At 48.7% G+C, this 16,682-nt stretch overlaps 1 protein-coding gene across 1 annotated transcript; it reads right to left on the bottom strand.

Moving 5' to 3' along the window:
• Positions 1-337: 337 nt before the first annotated feature.
• On the bottom strand, positions 338-14,175 carry LOC101954888 (complex I assembly factor ACAD9, mitochondrial-like). The gene is made up of 6 exons (XM_078033777.1): positions 13,901-14,175; positions 9,622-9,715; positions 7,193-7,294; positions 5,154-6,338; positions 2,093-4,820; positions 338-1,550 (listed from the first exon to the last, which is right to left on the bottom strand). Exons 1-4 carry the CDS (start codon positions 14,051-14,053, stop codon positions 6,100-6,102), a joined length of 588 nt encoding a protein of 195 aa, XP_077889903.1. The 5' UTR covers positions 14,054-14,175; the 3' UTR covers positions 338-1,550; positions 2,093-4,820; positions 5,154-6,099.
• Between the last annotated feature and the right edge of the window lie 2,507 nt (positions 14,176-16,682).

Below are 16,682 nucleotides of genomic sequence, written 5' to 3'. Positions count from 1 at the left end.
TTTTTTTTAATTTACTTTTTAAAAGAACAAGCTGTACATATATGGGGTCTAATGAGAGGCTTACATTGTTTTGCTAGGAACAGAACCAGAAAAAAAAAAAATTACAACAACCACCAAAAAAAAAAAACCTAAAAAAAAGCAATAAAAAAACAAATTATTTTCTATCACATTACGTACTTTTCTGTAATAAAAGCAGTTTATAATAATTTAGAGAAAGTTAATATTCAAGCTTTCAAAGAAATTTTCACTGATTTTTCACACAAATATCAAAGGATGATTCTGTTCACTAAAAACTTTAAAGAAAATTTTTTTTTCAAAAACAATTTTAATTTATTTAATGAATGACAATGGATTTGAGTGTTCAGGTAAAGGAAGCTTTTTCTAGAGAAAATTTGTAATTTTAAAGGAGAAAAGTAACTGGATCATCAGAGTACAGCTTTGCCCCAAATATGTGAATCCATGCATTGATGTCAGGAAGGTCAAAGCTTGGGAAAAAAGAAAATTTTTCTTTAAGAAAACTCAAAGCCCTGAGTACCTACTTCTTTGTACCCATGAGTCTTTCAGGCTTGGAGTGACTATTCTATAGAGGTGCTAGAGTTAGTGAATATTTCAGCATTATTCAAACTGTAGCCATTTATCTGAGGAGACTTTCTGGTATTACTGAATTTATTCATGCTAAATAGTCATTTTTCCTTCTCGGTCATAGATGTTTCAAAGACAGTTTAAAAAAGTTTAATTTGAAAGTTTCTTCTACCAGAGCCTGTTTTATTAGTTTCCCTTGAAATGAAGCATTTTATTGAATTTATTAAAAATGTGTGTGTAAAATATTGCCTTCTCCTTTGTCCTCAGTAGCAAGAGAACTGATGATCTAGTTGCTTAACTTTGTTGCTTTCTACAAAATATCTCTAGGCTTCACATTTGGGTTTCCAGCTAAATTCAGTATGACTGTTTATGATAGTGTTCCTCTTATTTCCCTATTTCTTAACACTGTAGTAGTATCTTATATTCTCCTACTTTACAAACGCCTAAATATCTTAATGTAGTAATAATCTCAATACAAACAGACATGAAAAATGTTGACTCCACTTCTCATGGAACTTAGCTTGTAATTCAGAAGTATTTCATAAACTTCATCCTGCACTAATGGGGCTCTGTATCTTCCCTTGACTGATCCTTGTGTTTTATTTATTTGAAAGTTTATTTAAAAAAAATATTTCAGGAGTGTTATGTCAAGAGTATGAATAACATTAAATTTCATTAGAAGTAAATTTGATAATATTGAAGAGTTAGAGTGTAAAAATATTTTATCCCATCATTTCATACTTCCATGTAGAGACTCTCATAGAAATTATAACTACTTTAAGTGTTGTATGGATCAAAAATTTAAGATGTGGGCTAAAAACCTTGAATAAAATAGTCAAATTGGTTTCATGGCTGTGTTATTTAATGCAGTTTCACCAAGTGACCACAAAACTCTGGATACACCCACACACCCACACATACACACATACATGTTTAAAGAAAAGAGTCTTGGAGATGTCAGTCTTCTCCTGGGGAAAACAAAACAAAAAAAAATGTTTAAAAAAATATTGTTATTTGAGGACTAACATTTGTCAAAGCAAGTTTATGTTAAAGAATGAACACCAATTATTCTAAAATTATTTTATGAAGTAGAAAATAGCTAAACTTTCTAATCTCATTCTATGAAACTAATATCAACCTGATGCAAAAACATGACAAAGACACATCAAGGAAATAACATTTCAGACCAGTATTCCTGATGAACAGAGATGTAATAATTCTCAATAAAATTATGGCAAGCAACATACAAAATCATATTGAAAAGATAGTGCAAAATGATCAGTGAGGTTTGTCCCAGAGATGCAGGGTTGCTTCAACAGATGGAAATCAATAAACATATTTTTAAGTAAATAGATGTAAATACAAGAATCAGAAAATTATCTCAATAAATGCAGAAAAAGCATTTGACTAAACACATGGTCAAAACACTAGGAAACGATATATAGTAGAAATATATCTTAACACTATCAAGTTATAAAAGTTATCTCTGGTAAACACAAGATAAACTTACTTTTTCTTTCTTTCTTTTTTCTTTTCTTTTTTTCTTTTTTGGCAGAAGGAGAATTTACTGAAAACAGAAAACTGGGAGAGGGTGAACAAAGGATCACAAACAGGAATGTGGACTTCTAGCAAAACAAAAACAAAAGAACAAAAAGGTCAGGGGGAAGGGGGGAAGGGGTGTCAGAAGGACAGGAGGGGGTAGCTAGAGTGAGGGAGAGGCATAGTATTTTTTTCTTCTTCTCATTTCTTTAAAAAAACCAACACAAGGAACCATACGCACACACAAGTTCCCAAGTAGAACCATAGTAGAACCATAAATAGGGCAGAATCGATCATTCTGTTCTTCTCACTTCCAAAGGAAAAAAAAAAAAGTAAAAGAAAAGACAGGCTGGAGGCTGTGCCCCATAGAGCCCCCTTCCACAGCAGTGTGTAGGAAGGGGCGGCCAGGCCTGCGGGTTTGTGCAGCACCTGGCGGCAGCACAAGGCGGGGAGGGGGTCATGTGCACGCCCTTCCTCTCCTCCCCAGGAGCTGAGGGTCCAGATTTTCAAGTCCAGGACCCCTCTCTGAGTTGTGGGCACCCCCAGGGATATCCCTGAAGACCATGCCCTCTCCAAATCCTGGGCACCCTCAAGGAGGGGGTCGCCAGGGCTGCACCCTCTCCAAATTGGCAATGCCCACATCTCCCTCACGCAGAAGCCCCTCAAGGAGGGAGGCCCACAAGCGCCCCGTGCTTGGACTCAGTATGCGGGCACCTGGTGCTGGGGCAGCAGCTGGCACCCGCTTTTCACGAGGCTGAGGACATTCTGCTTAAGCTGCACCACCTGCTCCAGCAGCAAACTGGACCCATCGGAACTGACCACCTCAGTCTTGCAAACACATTGAAAATGTTGGCCAGTCCCCCATTGGTGATCCAGACCTGAGGACAGAGAGCAAGGGGTCCTCAGAGACTCCTCTCGGCTCAACCACCACCTGTGAGGCCCCAACCGAGGAACTTATTTTCATCTTTATTCTGGCACCAGGGATTGAACCCAGGGGTGCTTGACCCCTGAGCCCTGTCCCCAGCCTTTTTTATATTTTATTTACAGACAGGTTCTCGCGGAGTTGCTGAGGCTGGTCTCTACCTTGTGATCCTCCTGCCTCAGCCTCCAGCTTGCAATCATCCTGCCTCAGCCTCCTGAGCTGCTGGGATGATAGGCATGTGCTTTACTTCGATCTTGATTCAAGAGGCATGAGCTAATTTGGGAAATCTGAATGGTGACTAGATAGTAAGAAAGCAATAATGGTATCCCAGCTCTCTGTCTCTTAGGGGTCCATGTTTGAACTGTGACAGATGCAGTTAAGAGGCCATCTTGATGAAAAAGATGCAGCCAGCTGTGAATGGGTACCTGATGGCCTGTGCTCAGTCAAGGACGGGCACCATCCCGGACCTACGGATGCATGAAATTCTATGCAACTAAGACTTCTGGCTCCGGGCGCAGCTGGTACTCCAGCATCAGGGACACCGTGGCCAGGCCTGGCTCTGTCACCAGAGGGACAGAGGACCCGTGCAAGCCACTTGAGGACTGAGCAATGCTCCTGAAAAAGGAGGAGCATCTACCTACTGGGTATTCACCAGAGGGTCACAGACCTGGGCACAGGAAGAAGCCCAGCGGTGACAGTGAAGGTGCCCACCGAAACCTGACAGGGCGGGGTGGTGAGGCTCAGTCAAGGACGGGCACCATCCTTGGAGTCATTGAGGACGTAGTGTTTCTTGTCTTCACTTAGCATGGCCCTGGTCTGGATGGAGGCAGCGTCACTCCTGCTGCAGAGAGAGAGAGACGTGGGTGAGACATGGGGAGAAGAACCCTGGGAATACACCATAGTCGGCCGAGAGCCTGGAAATGGAGGGTCTTAGGACTTAAGTCCACAGCAGGCGACACAGCCTCTAAAGACAGGGTCAGACCACACACAGGTCAGCTTGGCAAGGTACAGCTTGTCCCACCCCCACACTGCTGCTGGGACATGAAAGTGCCTCTCAATGTAGGCTATAAGTACATGGCATATTCCAGTAAAATTTTCTTTAAAGCTGGGTACAGTGGTGCATACCTGTCGTCCCAGCAGCTCGGGAGTCTGAGCCAGGAGGATCGCAAGGTGGAGGCCAGCCTCAGCAACTCAGACAGGCCCTGAGCAACTCAGCAAGATCCTGTCTCTGGATGACCGTTCCAGGTTCCCCAGTGAAGGGAGGAAGCATTAAGCGTGGCCTGGTCACAAGACCTCAACTTGAGTCCTACCCAGCCCTGTCCCCGTCTGGCTGTGTGATGACTCCCACGAAGCCTCCAGCTCCTAATCTGAAGATGGAGACCCACCGTGCGTGCTCCGCATGTTCTGAAAGGTGCCTAGATGCCCGTATGTGTTCTGAGGGCCAAGGGGGCTGTCAGTAACAAACACCAGGGTGACAGAGGCTGGCAGGTACTTACTTCATTGGGAAAGAGAAGTTAGGCAGAGATAAGAGAAGTGGCCAGAGAGCAGCTTTAAGTCTCTGAGAGGCCTCGGGTGGGGATGGAATGAGGTCAGCCACTCCTGATAAAGTCCTCTGTCCCAGGGAGCCCTGGACATGGAACATAGCTACAGGGGGAGTGGCTCGGGGGAGGGCCGACCTGGCTGGCTCAGTGAGGCAGAAGGCGGCAATGTGCTCCCCTGATGCCAGTCTGGGCAGGTACTTGGCCTTCTGTTCTTCTGTGCCAACCAAGATGATTCCCTGAAAGAAACCCGCATTTTTTATTTGTTCCTTTTGGCCACAAAGGACGGCAGCGTGCATTCTGGGACATATCACACCTACACGGGGGTGTGACTTCCCATTCCTGTGGCTGGACCTGCTGTGGGGTGTCCCTGGTCGTGTGTTCCTATGTGAACATGGGAAAGTGACGTCCATTCATTCCCGTCTCTCCCAGTCCCCTCCCCTCCCCTCCCTTCCCTCTACTCCCCTGCGTCTTATCCAGTGAACTGCTGTCCCCCACTATTGTGGGTCAGCGTCCCCATATCAGAGAGGGCACTCAGCCTTTGGTTTTTGGGACTGGCTTATTTCACTCACCATGATCGTCTCCAGCTCCATCCATTTAATAGCAAATGCCATCATTTCATCCTTCTTTAAGGCTGCGTAATATTCCACTGGGTATATAGACCATAGTTTCTTTATCCATTCATCTGTTGAAGGACACCTCGGCTGGTCCCTAAGCCTCCAGACTGCTTTCCATAGTGGTGACACCACTGGCACTCCCAGCACTGTGTGCGTGAACCTTTCCCCCATATCTTTGCTAACATTATATCACTTGTGTTCCTGACAATTGCCATCCACAGCCTTGTCTTGGCTGTGAAGAGAGTGAGTCCTGATGTCCCTCGTGAGGACGATGCTGACGTCCTGCCAGAAAGGACAGCAGGCGCCCAGAGCTAATGGCTGTAGGTGGGGGCCGGCTGCCAAGAGGCCCCTCCTGCACCTGCCCCAGGGCAGTGCTTTGGGCTTAGACTCTGGGATCTTCATCCTGACCCTTCCTCTGCATGGCAGGGTGCCCAGGGCCTGGACTGTCCTCCTCTGAGTCCCCACTTTGTGATCTCCAAGTGGAGGGCTGCCCCCTCCTAGCAGGTGCTCTGGATAATGGGAGGTGAAGATGTGGGAAGGCTGGGACCATGCACAGCCAGTGTCCCCAGGGTCCCCTGCTCTCTGGGGGAGGGGAGCTGGGCCTGCGTCTCTTCCCTGAAATCTACACGGAGCACAGGGAACCCTCACGTGACTGTCACTGAGACTTGTGTGTCCCTGGGCCTGGCCCAGTGAGGTAAGAAGTCAGATACACACGCAGTGGGGGACAGCCCAGGGAGCCCGCTCCTGGCCCACAGAACATTCCACCTCGTTCTCAAAGAAGGTTTCAGAGCCAAGCACGCAGGACAAGGGTTTGGTGTGAAAGGATGGCATGAGCGAAGAGCCACTGCTACATGGGCCAAGGAGAGGCCACACGTATGGTGACCACAAGTCCTGAGACTAGCTAGAGCAAGAAGCATGGAGGTGGACTCACCCTCCAGGACCTCGATATATCAGGCCTGATGCCCTGCTCACAGGGGCAACCATGACCCTGCACCCTGTCCCCTTCAAAGAGCCCCAGGGAGAAACCCCAGCATCTGACCTTGAGGCCAATGGCTTGGTGTGCTGCTAAGGTCACAGTGATGGAGCCACTGATGATCTCCCCTAGACGAGCGTACATGGTGTTGGAGAGGCCCAGACCACCTAGGAGGGAGGGACCAGTGACAGTCACAGTTCAGCCCACCTCCTCACATTAAGGCAAAAGGTTTCACTGCCTTTTACTTCTTTTGAATTACTGGATCACCATTGAAAAAACAAAACCACACTGGGTGCGAGGGCACATTTCTGCAATTCCAGAGGCCTGGGAGACTGAGGCAGGAGGATCACATGGTGGATGCCAGCCTCAGCAACTTAGTGAGGCCCTAAGTAACTCAGCGAGACCCTGTCTCTAAATAAAATATTAAAAAAAAGGATGGGGCTGGGGCTCTGTGGGAGGGCACTTGCCTAGCAGGTGTGAGGCACTGGATTCAATCCTTAGCACCAGGTAAAAATAAATAAATAAAATCAAGTTATACTGCTGAATGCTGATCTGGCCTCAACTTTCACCTTGGTTGGTCTTAGTGTGGACCAGCTCTAGATTAGGGACCAAGAGGAAATTATGGTACAGATTTGACAGCCCCTATACTCTGCTGCAGAAAGTAAGGTCTCCCTAGAGACCAGGCAGGGAAGAGACCAGAAAGAGATGCTTCCGTGGATGGCTGTGGAAAGTCTAACTCGTGAAACACACTCAACAGTGCATCTCCAAAAGACCTGCTGCAGCCCGGAAAAGTGCCTGAATGTGCTTTAAGGAAAGCACCACCAAGCCCTGTATCGCCCACACCTGCAGAGTCTCCATTAATGGCTGGTGGAGGCCGCCCCAGCAAGGCCCGGGGACAGGCAGGGCAAAGGACCAGGGCCACCATTTGGTCTAGGTGGTGTACCTTCAGAACAGCAGCCTCTCAGGGAAATGCAGAGTGACACTGATGAGCCACACCAGCTGGGGCAGCTCCTCCACTTACCATATTCTTCCGGGACCTGCATTCCAAAGAGGCCTAGGCTTTTCAACTTTTCCAGGGTGTCGTCCGGAATTTTCCCCTCCCGGTCAATTTTCTGAGAATCCACTGAGAAAAGAAAACGTCTTGATGAAACAAAATATGAGCAAGTCATCTTCATGCAGAGAAAGGGACCCAGAATGTTTTTGGCAGAGCATCTGACCCCAGTGCCAGCAGTTTCTCAAAACTGCTCAAAACTTCTAGAGGATTCTCGAAAATTCTCAAAACTGTCTAGTAATGGTCACATCAAATCACTGACTTGATTTGATGTAGTTTAGAATTATGGTTTAAAGCCAGCAGGGCTAGGTGGCTGTCTGCTGACCTGGTCACTGGTCGCCTGGTGCCTTAGCCATGTGAGATGGCAGTCAACTGTATGCTTATGAGATGCAGATGCCTGCACATGCTTGACTCGACTGTCCAGGAGATGGGGAGGCACACAACTCCTGGTGTATGGCTGCAACACTAGGCCAATTCCCCCCATCCAGGCAGTGACAGGGCTCCCTTCACCTCACTGTCCAAAAGCCTCCACGGTGTAACCCCAGTCTGCAGGCTGAGCCCCAGCCCCAGCCCCTTTTATATTTTATTTAGAGACAGGGTCTCGCTGAATTGCTTAGGGTAAATTGAGGTTGGCCTCCAATTAGTAATCCTCCTGCCTCAGCCTCCAGTCTGATCAGCAGCGATTCATCCATCCCTCATCAACACGCACACCCACGAGGGCAAAGGGAACAGTCTCTAGCATAGGATTAGAAAGTGTGTCCTTCCTGTGTGTTATGGTAATGCTTTTGTGTGTGTGTGTGTGTCGGGGGGTTACTGGTGATCAACCTCAGGGACACTCAAACCCTGAGCCCCGTCCCCAGCCCTATTTTGTATTTAACTTAGAGACAGGGTCTCCCTGAGTTGCTTAGGGCCTCGCTATTGCTGAGGCTGGCTTTGAACCGATCCTCCTGCCTCACCCTCCCGAGCCACTAGGATGACAGGCGTGTGCCACAATACTTGGCCCATCAAGAACCCTTTTTAAAAAATTTTTTAGTTGTCAATGAACTTTATTTTTATGTGGTGCTAAGAATCGAACCCAGTGCCTCACATATGCCAGGCAAGTGCTCTACCACTGAGCCACAGCCCCAGCCCCCCATTCAGAATTTTTGGCACAAATTATTCAAGGCCTATACACTAAAAACCCCACACATAAAACACTAAGAGAAAATAAAATGACTTAAATAAGTGGGGAGATAGGCCAAGATGCTGTACTCTCAGTTCCTCATCACGCTGATTCATGAAGTTTCTGAAACCCCAGTCAATGCCGCAGGCCTGCTGAGAACAGAAAGTTGATTCTAAAACTCCCTGGGAGTCCAAAGGGCCTAGAGTCTACATGACTTCAGAAGACAGCCAAACTGAAGGGCCAGCACTGCCCAGTTCTGAGCTTATTAGAAGGCTCAGTAAATAGGTCAAGGGGATGTTTGGGAGAACAGGAGAGAAGGTAGGATTCAAAACAGACCCACACCTAAATGATCCATCTAGTTTTAATGGAGGTGTTTGGTTAATTCAATGGGAAAAGAATAATCTTTATAGCAAACACAGCTGAATAGTAGGATGTTGTCCAATTGTTTCAAAACCCCCAAAAAGTCATCCTCAAACTTCTACCCCATGCCACATACCGCATTAACCTGGGTCACATCACAGATCTAAATGTAAGAGTTATCTAACTCTGGAACTCTAAAAGAAAAGACAGATGAAAATTGTTATGGACCTGGCAGTTTTCCCATATACGATCCAAAAAGCACAAACTAGCAAAGAAAAAACTTGCACTTTATCCACATTAAAAACTTTTTACTGTTTAATTTTTTTTTAATTTTTAGTGGGTTTTTTTTTTTTTTTTTTTTTTGGTATCAGGGATTGAATCCAGGGGCACTTAACCACTGAGCGACATCCCCAGCCCTTTTTTATATATTTCATTTTGAGACAGGGTCTCACTGAGTTGGTTAAGGCCTCTCTAAGTTGCTGAGGCTGGCCTCCAACTTGGGATCCTCCTGCCTCAGCCTCTTGAACCACGGGATTATAGGCGTGCAGCACTGAGCCTGAATCTCAGGTAGCTTTTAATTAAAGCTTTTAATAAAGAAGCAATTTGTATGGTCCCTAAAGCAAAGTATTATGAATTAATGACACTCAAGTGGGCCTCCTTTATACTGATACTGCTCCTAATATAAATATCGATGCGGGATGGGACCATGGCTCAGTGGTAGAGCACTTGCCTAGCATGCATGGGGCACTGGGTTAAATTATCAGCACCACACATAAATAAAATAAAACCCATGAACAACTAAAATATATATTTGAAAAAATATTGATGCAATCACTCTTTCAAGGAAAATGAGAAATGATGAGGAAACTACACCTACCTTCTTCATTGAAGAATTTTTCCACGGGTCCCACAAACTGATTGATTTCCTTAAGTTCATCTTGGCTAACCTCTGGAAATGGGAAGACTTCTTTCTAAAAATGACAAACATTTACTAAGCATTATTATTATTATTATTATTATTATTATTATTACTTGGTATTGGCAATTGAACCTAGGGGCACTGGGCCACTGAGCCCGGTCCTCAGCCCTCTTTTGTGTTTTATTTAGAGACAGAGTCTCACTGAGTTGCTCAGGGCCTCACTAAATTGCTGAGGCTGGCTTTGAACTCGTGATCCTTCTGCCTCAGCCTCCCAAGTTGCTGGGATTCCAGGTGTGTGCCACCAGGAATGGCTTGGGAGGCTGAGGCAGGAGGATTGCGAGTTGGAGGCAAGCCTCAGCAAAATTGAGGCACTAAGCAACTCAGTGAGACTCTCTCTCTAAATAAAACACAAAATAGGGCTGGGGATGGAGCTCAGTGGTCGAGGGCCCCAGGTTCAATCTCTGGCACCCCTCCTCTCAAAAAAAGGCTGCTACTGGAGAACACACTGCGGTTGCCAGGCCTGACTCCCCAGAGCTGCTGTCCCTCCTGCCATTGCCAGTGACTCCCTGAGCTTACTGTGCCAGAGAGGAGGATCCCACTATTCCTCTTGCAGCTGATCAAGGCTCCCTGTGCTGAGGGTGTGCGGGGTGTGGTCACGGGGCGAGGCCTAGTTGTGCAGCACATCAAAGTGAACTCAGCCTGGGCATGGCTGCTCCTTAGATATGAGGACTGGGCCACTCCAAGGCCTCTCTCTGAGCCAATTTCACTTTAATCCCACATGATCCTGATCATCAAAGTGAACTCAGCCTGGGCATGGCTGCTCCTTAGATATGGGGACTGGGCCACTCCAAGGCCTCTCTCTGAGCCAATTTCACTTTAATCCCACATGATGCTGATCATCTCAGAAGTACCTGGGACATTCAAAACAGGTCATGTGTGCTGCAAGATGCAGGAACTAAATCTCAGTGTCTGATTTTGGCTCTGCTCTTGTCCACAGCTGTGGCCTACAGAGTGATTTAGCTTCCAGGCTCTGATTTGTCACCGTGAATGGCCAATGATGCCAAGACGCCCTGCTGGCTTTTGAATTCATCTGGCAGTGGCCTGCACCACGGGCCTTCCGGGTTCCCGTCCCCGCCTTTGGCTGTTCCCATGACATGAGGATGTGGCTTTGGACATACAGCGGCCTAGCATGGATGGATCACCAGAAGGGACAGAAAACACGTGAATGATGAGAATAAGAGGAACCATAAGTCAGGGCCAGGAGCTCTGCCTTTCCTCTTGGGACCCAGGTCACCTCCTGGGTCACCAGGTGACCCAGGAAGTACTTCAGATGAGTCCTCCACCTCCTTGCACCCTGCACCTCAAATCAATCTTGTGACTGATTCAGTCTGTCTGCTCCTCTCTGGCCCCAGGACTGCAGGGTTTTGGCACTAACCAAAGTGACAGCTGAGTGGTGGGAACCCCTGATCTCCCCTCACAACACTGTCATCCAGGGGTCTAGAGAGGAAACACACAGGTAACTCTCATCGGGAAGCCTCAGTACAAAGCTGTCCCTTTCTACAAGGACACAGAGGCCAAAACTGCCCTGGTCACATTTGTGTTCAAGGTCTCTTTGGTTGTCTGAGCCTTGTGTGTCCTGAGGGGGAATCGATTCAAGATGGGGACAAGAGGCAGGCTGGCAGCTGAAAGCCACCAACAAAGGATCACTGCTGCAGGAGGGAGGACCCCAGGTGGGAAAGAGCAAACGTTGACACCATCAGACCAGAAGGGAATGGGGCACATCCCAGAGGGAGTTTGCAAGTTTAGAGAGCAGCAAGCCCTGCCCGTCAACCACCTAAGACAGAAGCCAAGGCTGCTCATGGCAGGTGACCTCCCATTTATCCCAGTGGTCCCCCCAAGGACAGTTGGACAACTGAGGGCAGTGTGGTAACCCCTGGCTTGAGGGTCTGGAAGGTCTGTCCCTGTTCTGAGGTTTTAAGTTTCATTGTCACAGACCTGCTCAAGACTCAGAATGCTTCACAGATGATGGCAGCCTGTTTCAGGGTCAATGAAGAGAAGGTACCTAACACTGGTCGGGTTTAGAGAGGACCCGAAGGTACAGAAAACTCGTGAACTCTGAGAATAAGAGGAATCAAAGGTGATGCCAGGAGACTGGCAAAGCCTTTCTATTAGCTGTGGTAAAATTAGGCTAGTGGGAGGTGCAGGACTGGATGGGGTCCAGGAACAAACTTCCAGATACAGCCCAATGCGGTGGTGCATGCATGTAATCCCAGCAGCTCAGGAGGCTGAGGCAGGAGGATCACAAGTTGGAGGTCAGCCTCAGCAACTTAGTGAGGCCCTAAGCAACTCAGGGAAACCTTGTCTCTAAATAAAATATAAAAAAGGGATGGGGCTCCATGAGTAAGCACTGAGTAAGTTCAATTCCTGATGGCAAAACCTAAATAAATAAACCCCAGCAGATATGCTAATTACAAATGCCCATTAAAGCACAGAAATGGAGCTTCTAAGCAGAAAAGTCTAAAACCGAGGAAAGAAATACAGGCGAGAGAAACAAGTTTGAGTCATGAGAACATAGATGGCATTTAAAGCCAGGACACTAAGCTAGGCCATCAAGAAGGTAATTGTAGATGCAAAGAGACGTTCCTATGCTGCACCTTAGAAAATCCCAACTGCAATCAGGCTGGTGGGAACCACGGGCGATCGTATAGAGGTGAAGGAGCCAAGAAGAAACCAGCATAGGACACTGGGAGAGAGACTGGTTTCCAGAAGGTAGATGGATGGAGTGCAGCCAAGGGGACAGAGCACTGAACTGTGTCAGGGGCCACCGGTGGGCTTAGGAGGAGGACTGAGAATAGATCCTTTCAGATGTGACATCAGGAGGTCACTGCTGACTTTGATGACAGTCAGGGACAAAGCTTGAATAGTTCAATAGAGAAAGCAATTGATATGGAAGAGAAAGGAAATAAATGCCCTTGAGTGGATGAAAAGGCTGATGTCCAATGAGTGAACTGGCCATTGCCAGGAGTAGTGGGCACACATGATGGGCAGGTGGGTAACCTGCAGGGGTCAAAGTTCTCCTCTAGCTACTGTTCTGTGTCAGTGTGTCCTACAATCTGTCTGCCCTTCTCTGGGAAGCACCACGGATATGAAGTGAGGATAGGGACCAGGTGCCAATGGCTTAGTGACTGAAAGAGGACTAAGAGATTCCAATTCCTCTTCCTTGCACAACTGGGAGTCAGACAGCCCCAGGACAAAGCACCCACACACCCAGGTTTTGGAGGAAGATGGTTGCCCTCATTTTAAAGCTGCTATCTCTGCACTTTCAAGCAGGGTGGGTCACTCCTGGTCCCAGTCCCACCTTCTGCCTCTGTAATGTTTTGTCCTGACGACCCGGGGCAGAACAATCTAGAGCCAGGGAATAACATTTTTGGGTGGCACAAGATCACATTGCATTTTGACTAAGCCCAAAGATGTAGGGGGTGACCTCTGTGTCCACAGCGTACTTTGTAAAGCGCCAAGGGACAGAGAAGTGAAGTCATCAGTCCAAGGGAGCAAAAGTAATTCGCCTTGAAATCACCACTTTTTCTCTTTTTTCCCCTTTTGGGTCCTCGGGACTGAGCGCGGGGGAGGGCTCGACCCCTGAGCCCCCATCCTCAGCTCTTTTTGAGTGTTTTATTTAGCGACAGGGTCTTGCCGAGCTGCTGAGGCTAACTTGGACCACGTGACCCTCATGCTCGCTCACCCTGTGTAATCACAGCCCGGGGCTCAGCCGTGTTCCTTCAGTGTCGCAGAGAGCAGGGGACTCTGCATTTCCTGTCTCACGGGGGCTCAGACACTGCCCGCTCCAGTTTGGGGGGTCAAAGGACTTGACTTTAAAGCCTCAGAAAAAGGTGGGAAAAAAAACACCCAGGGCTCCCTGACCCAGCTGTGGCTCTGGGATCTCGGACAGGGATGGCATGGGACAGGCACCTGCTGGGTGTCAAATTCCGAAGGAAGCCCAAGGGCCCGGGGGGAGCACCGGGGCTGAGCCGCGGAATGGAGCCCAGGAGCCCAGAGGCGGCTCCGCACAAGCCCCGGCCAGAGGTTCCGCAAGGCCCTGCCCTCCTCCCTGCGCGGGCCCCCCGGGCCTCGGGGACCTGGAGTCTGGGCGCCGTCCCCCGGGGGTGCCCGTCGGGCAGGTGCGGGGCGCTGCCGGAGCCAGCCGCCAAGCAGGCAGAGGCCGCCCGGGCTCCCTTACCTTCTTGATTTTGCCCAGGAAGAGCTCCTTGGCGAAGGCCCGGCTCTGCGGACTGGTACTTAGCGGGCGCCGACTCGCACTGAGGGCCACCAGAACCCGGCAGGCTCGCGCCGCCGTCGCCGCCCGGCGCAGGAAGAGCGCGCAGCCACTCATGCCGCCAGCGTCTGCTCAGGGAATTCTGTCACCTCCAGCTCCGCGCTGCCAGAGGAAGCCACGAGCCCCCTCCGCCTGAGGACGCCACGACCCCAGGTTCGCATCGGCGCGCCGGCGCCCGTGCGCTTGCGTGGCCACGCCCCCTCCAAGAGCCGCTGCTCTTGCTGGCCACGCCCTGCGTGGAAAGAGGGGCGGGGCCACGCCGGGCGGGGGGAGGGGGGGCAGGGCGCCAAGAGGTTCCCTTCTACGCCGCAGGGCGCGCCCTGGAGGCTCCCCGAAGCCTGGGGACGCGAGCACCGGGCCACCTGCCTCTCTCCTGTAACCTCCAGGAACAGGCCTGGGGAAAAGAAAAAAAAGAGCATGGAAGCAGGGAAAATTCAAGGCCTAGCTGGGTCTGGAGGGAGCTCAGCTGTGGAAATGGTTTTTGTCTTGAGTTTGCACGCGGGTTCCGCGTGTGTGCACGTTTCTATTTATGGTAGGTGACCAGGTGACAGGCCCAGCGTCCCCACAGCGCCCCGCGCAGCCTAAGGTGCCCTGCAGCAGGCAGATGGGCGTTTTCTTTTTTTATCCCTGCCAAAGAAAAATATATATATAATTGTTATATATTTTAATATAATTGTTATATATTTTAATATAATATGTAATTTTTTATTTTATTATTTTTTTTACAGGGGATTGAGCCCAGGGGCGTTCAACCACCAAGCCCCATCCCCAGCCCCGTTATTTTCTATTTAGAGACAGGGTCTCACTGAGTTGCTCAGGGCCTCACTAAGTTGCTGAGGCTGGCCTCCACCTTGTGATCCTCCTGCCTCAGCCTCTCATGTCAGTGGGATTATAGCTAGTCATGTCCCTCCGTGCCTGGCCAGGGCATAGTTTCTAAGTACTGTAATAGAGAGCCACTAATTTACCTTTTTGTTGTTGTTGTTGTTCAGTTTCCTCATCTGTGAAAAATGAGTGTAGGGTTGGGTGCCATGGCACATGAAAGTCATCCCAGTAGCTCTGGAGGCTGAGGCAGGAGGATCTCAAATTCAAGGCCAGCTTCAGCAAAAGCAAGGCACTAAGCAACTCAGGGAGACCCTGTCTCTAAATACAGAATACGGCTGAGGACGGGGCTCAGGGGTAGAGGGCTCCTACTTCAATCCCTGGTACCAAAAAAAAAAAAAAAAAGGCCCAGTGTACACCTTCACAGGGTGTGTACCCATCAACCTGTGTTTGGCCTTATGCCATAGAAGGCCACCCCTCTTCCAGGAGGTGGGTACTTAACCCCTGAGCCCCGTCCCCAGCCCTTCATATATTTTATTTAGAGACAGAGTCTCGCTGAGTTGCTTAGGACCTCTTAAATTGTTAAGCATGGGAGCTCCACTGGACTGGGATATTTTTTTTTTATGGGGCTTAGGCAGGAAGGGAAGGACTTAGGACAGGAAAAGGTGTTGTTAGAGTCCCTTGTCCCATTAGAGTTGATCAGGGGAGTTAGCTGAGGCTGGCCTCCAACTTGTGATCCTCCTGCCTCAGCCTCCCAAAACGCTGGGATTAGAGATGTGTGCCACCACGTCCTGCGGCCCTGTTTGATTTGGAGCCTGTGGGGAGCTCATGGTGGAGCAAGATGCTCACTTTATGGTAGCCAGAAAACAGAGAGGAAGAGGCCAGGGCTCAGTATCCCCCTCAAGGGCATACCCACAGTGACCCAAAAGCTCCCCACCGCTTCCTACTTCTTTAAGACTCTGTAGCCTCCCAATAGTGCTATAGACTAGTGATCAAGTTTTTTTTTTGCATATGGGCCATGGTGGACATTTTGATACAGAACATAATACTCCTAATACTTTCAGATTGGCAACACCTGAATTTGAAGGAGGATACCTTCAGAAACAGTAGAGTTGTCAGGCGCGGTGGCCCACGCCTGTCATCCCAGAGGCTCGGAAGGCTGAGGCAGGAGGATCACAAGTTGGAGGCCAGCCTCAGCAAAACTGAGGCCCTGAGCAACTCAGCAAGACCCTGTCTCTAAATAAAATACCAACAGGGCTGGGGCGGGGCTCAGTGGTTAAGCGCCCTTAGGTTCAATCCCTGATACCAAAAATTTTAAAAAATCCCCAAAAAGACAATCATAATTCTGCTTTATTCTCTGGTGGATCACAGCCATCCAGGGACAGTGGGACTCCAAACTTTTCTCTAAGTTATGGATCAGCTGGTTACTGTGGGTTCATGACTTCTAAAGTGGAAGTTCCAGGGTTTAATTTGTGATTGAAACGCAAAATTGGAAGCAGGTTGGAGATTCCTCAGAAGACTTAGAATGGAGCCACAATGGGACCCAGCTGTCCCACTCCTTGGTTTCTACCCAAAGGACTTAAAATCCGCCCACAACAGGGACGCAGCCACATCTATGTTTATGGTAGCTCAACTCACGATAGCCAAGCTAGGGAACCAAACTAGAAGCCCTTCAACAGGTGGATGGATAAAGAAAATGTGGTCCTTATACACAGTGGAATATTATGCAGCCTTAAAGAATGAAATGATGGCATTTGCTGGTAAATGGATGGAGCTGGAGACGATCATGCTGAGTGAAATAAGCCAGTCCCCCAAAACCAAAGGCAGAATGTTCTCTATGATATGGGGACGCTGACCCACAATGAGG

The sequence above is a fragment of the Ictidomys tridecemlineatus genome, chromosome 16, assembly GCF_052094955.1.
Source record: "Ictidomys tridecemlineatus isolate mIctTri1 chromosome 16, mIctTri1.hap1, whole genome shotgun sequence".
NCBI classification, from domain to species: domain Eukaryota; kingdom Metazoa; phylum Chordata; class Mammalia; order Rodentia; family Sciuridae; genus Ictidomys; species Ictidomys tridecemlineatus.
The sequence above is the reverse complement of the archived record's forward strand: the minus strand, read 5'-3'. Positions and strand labels throughout refer to the sequence as shown.

Bases quoted from the DNA above. Each gene is read 5' to 3' on its own strand.
- LOC101954888 (XM_078033777.1), bottom strand. From the start codon at position 14,053: ATGAGTGGCTGCGCGCTCTTCCTGCGCCGGGCGGCGACGGCGGCGCGA. The intron at 7,295-9,621 runs GTAGGTGTAGTT...TTCTTTTCTCAG, and splicing joins AAAATTCTTCAATGAAGAAG to TGGATTCTCAGAAAATTGAC. The intron at 6,339-7,192 runs GTAAGTGGAGGA...CCTCCCTCCTAG, and splicing joins GCAGGTCCCGGAAGAATATG to GTGGTCTGGGCCTCTCCAAC.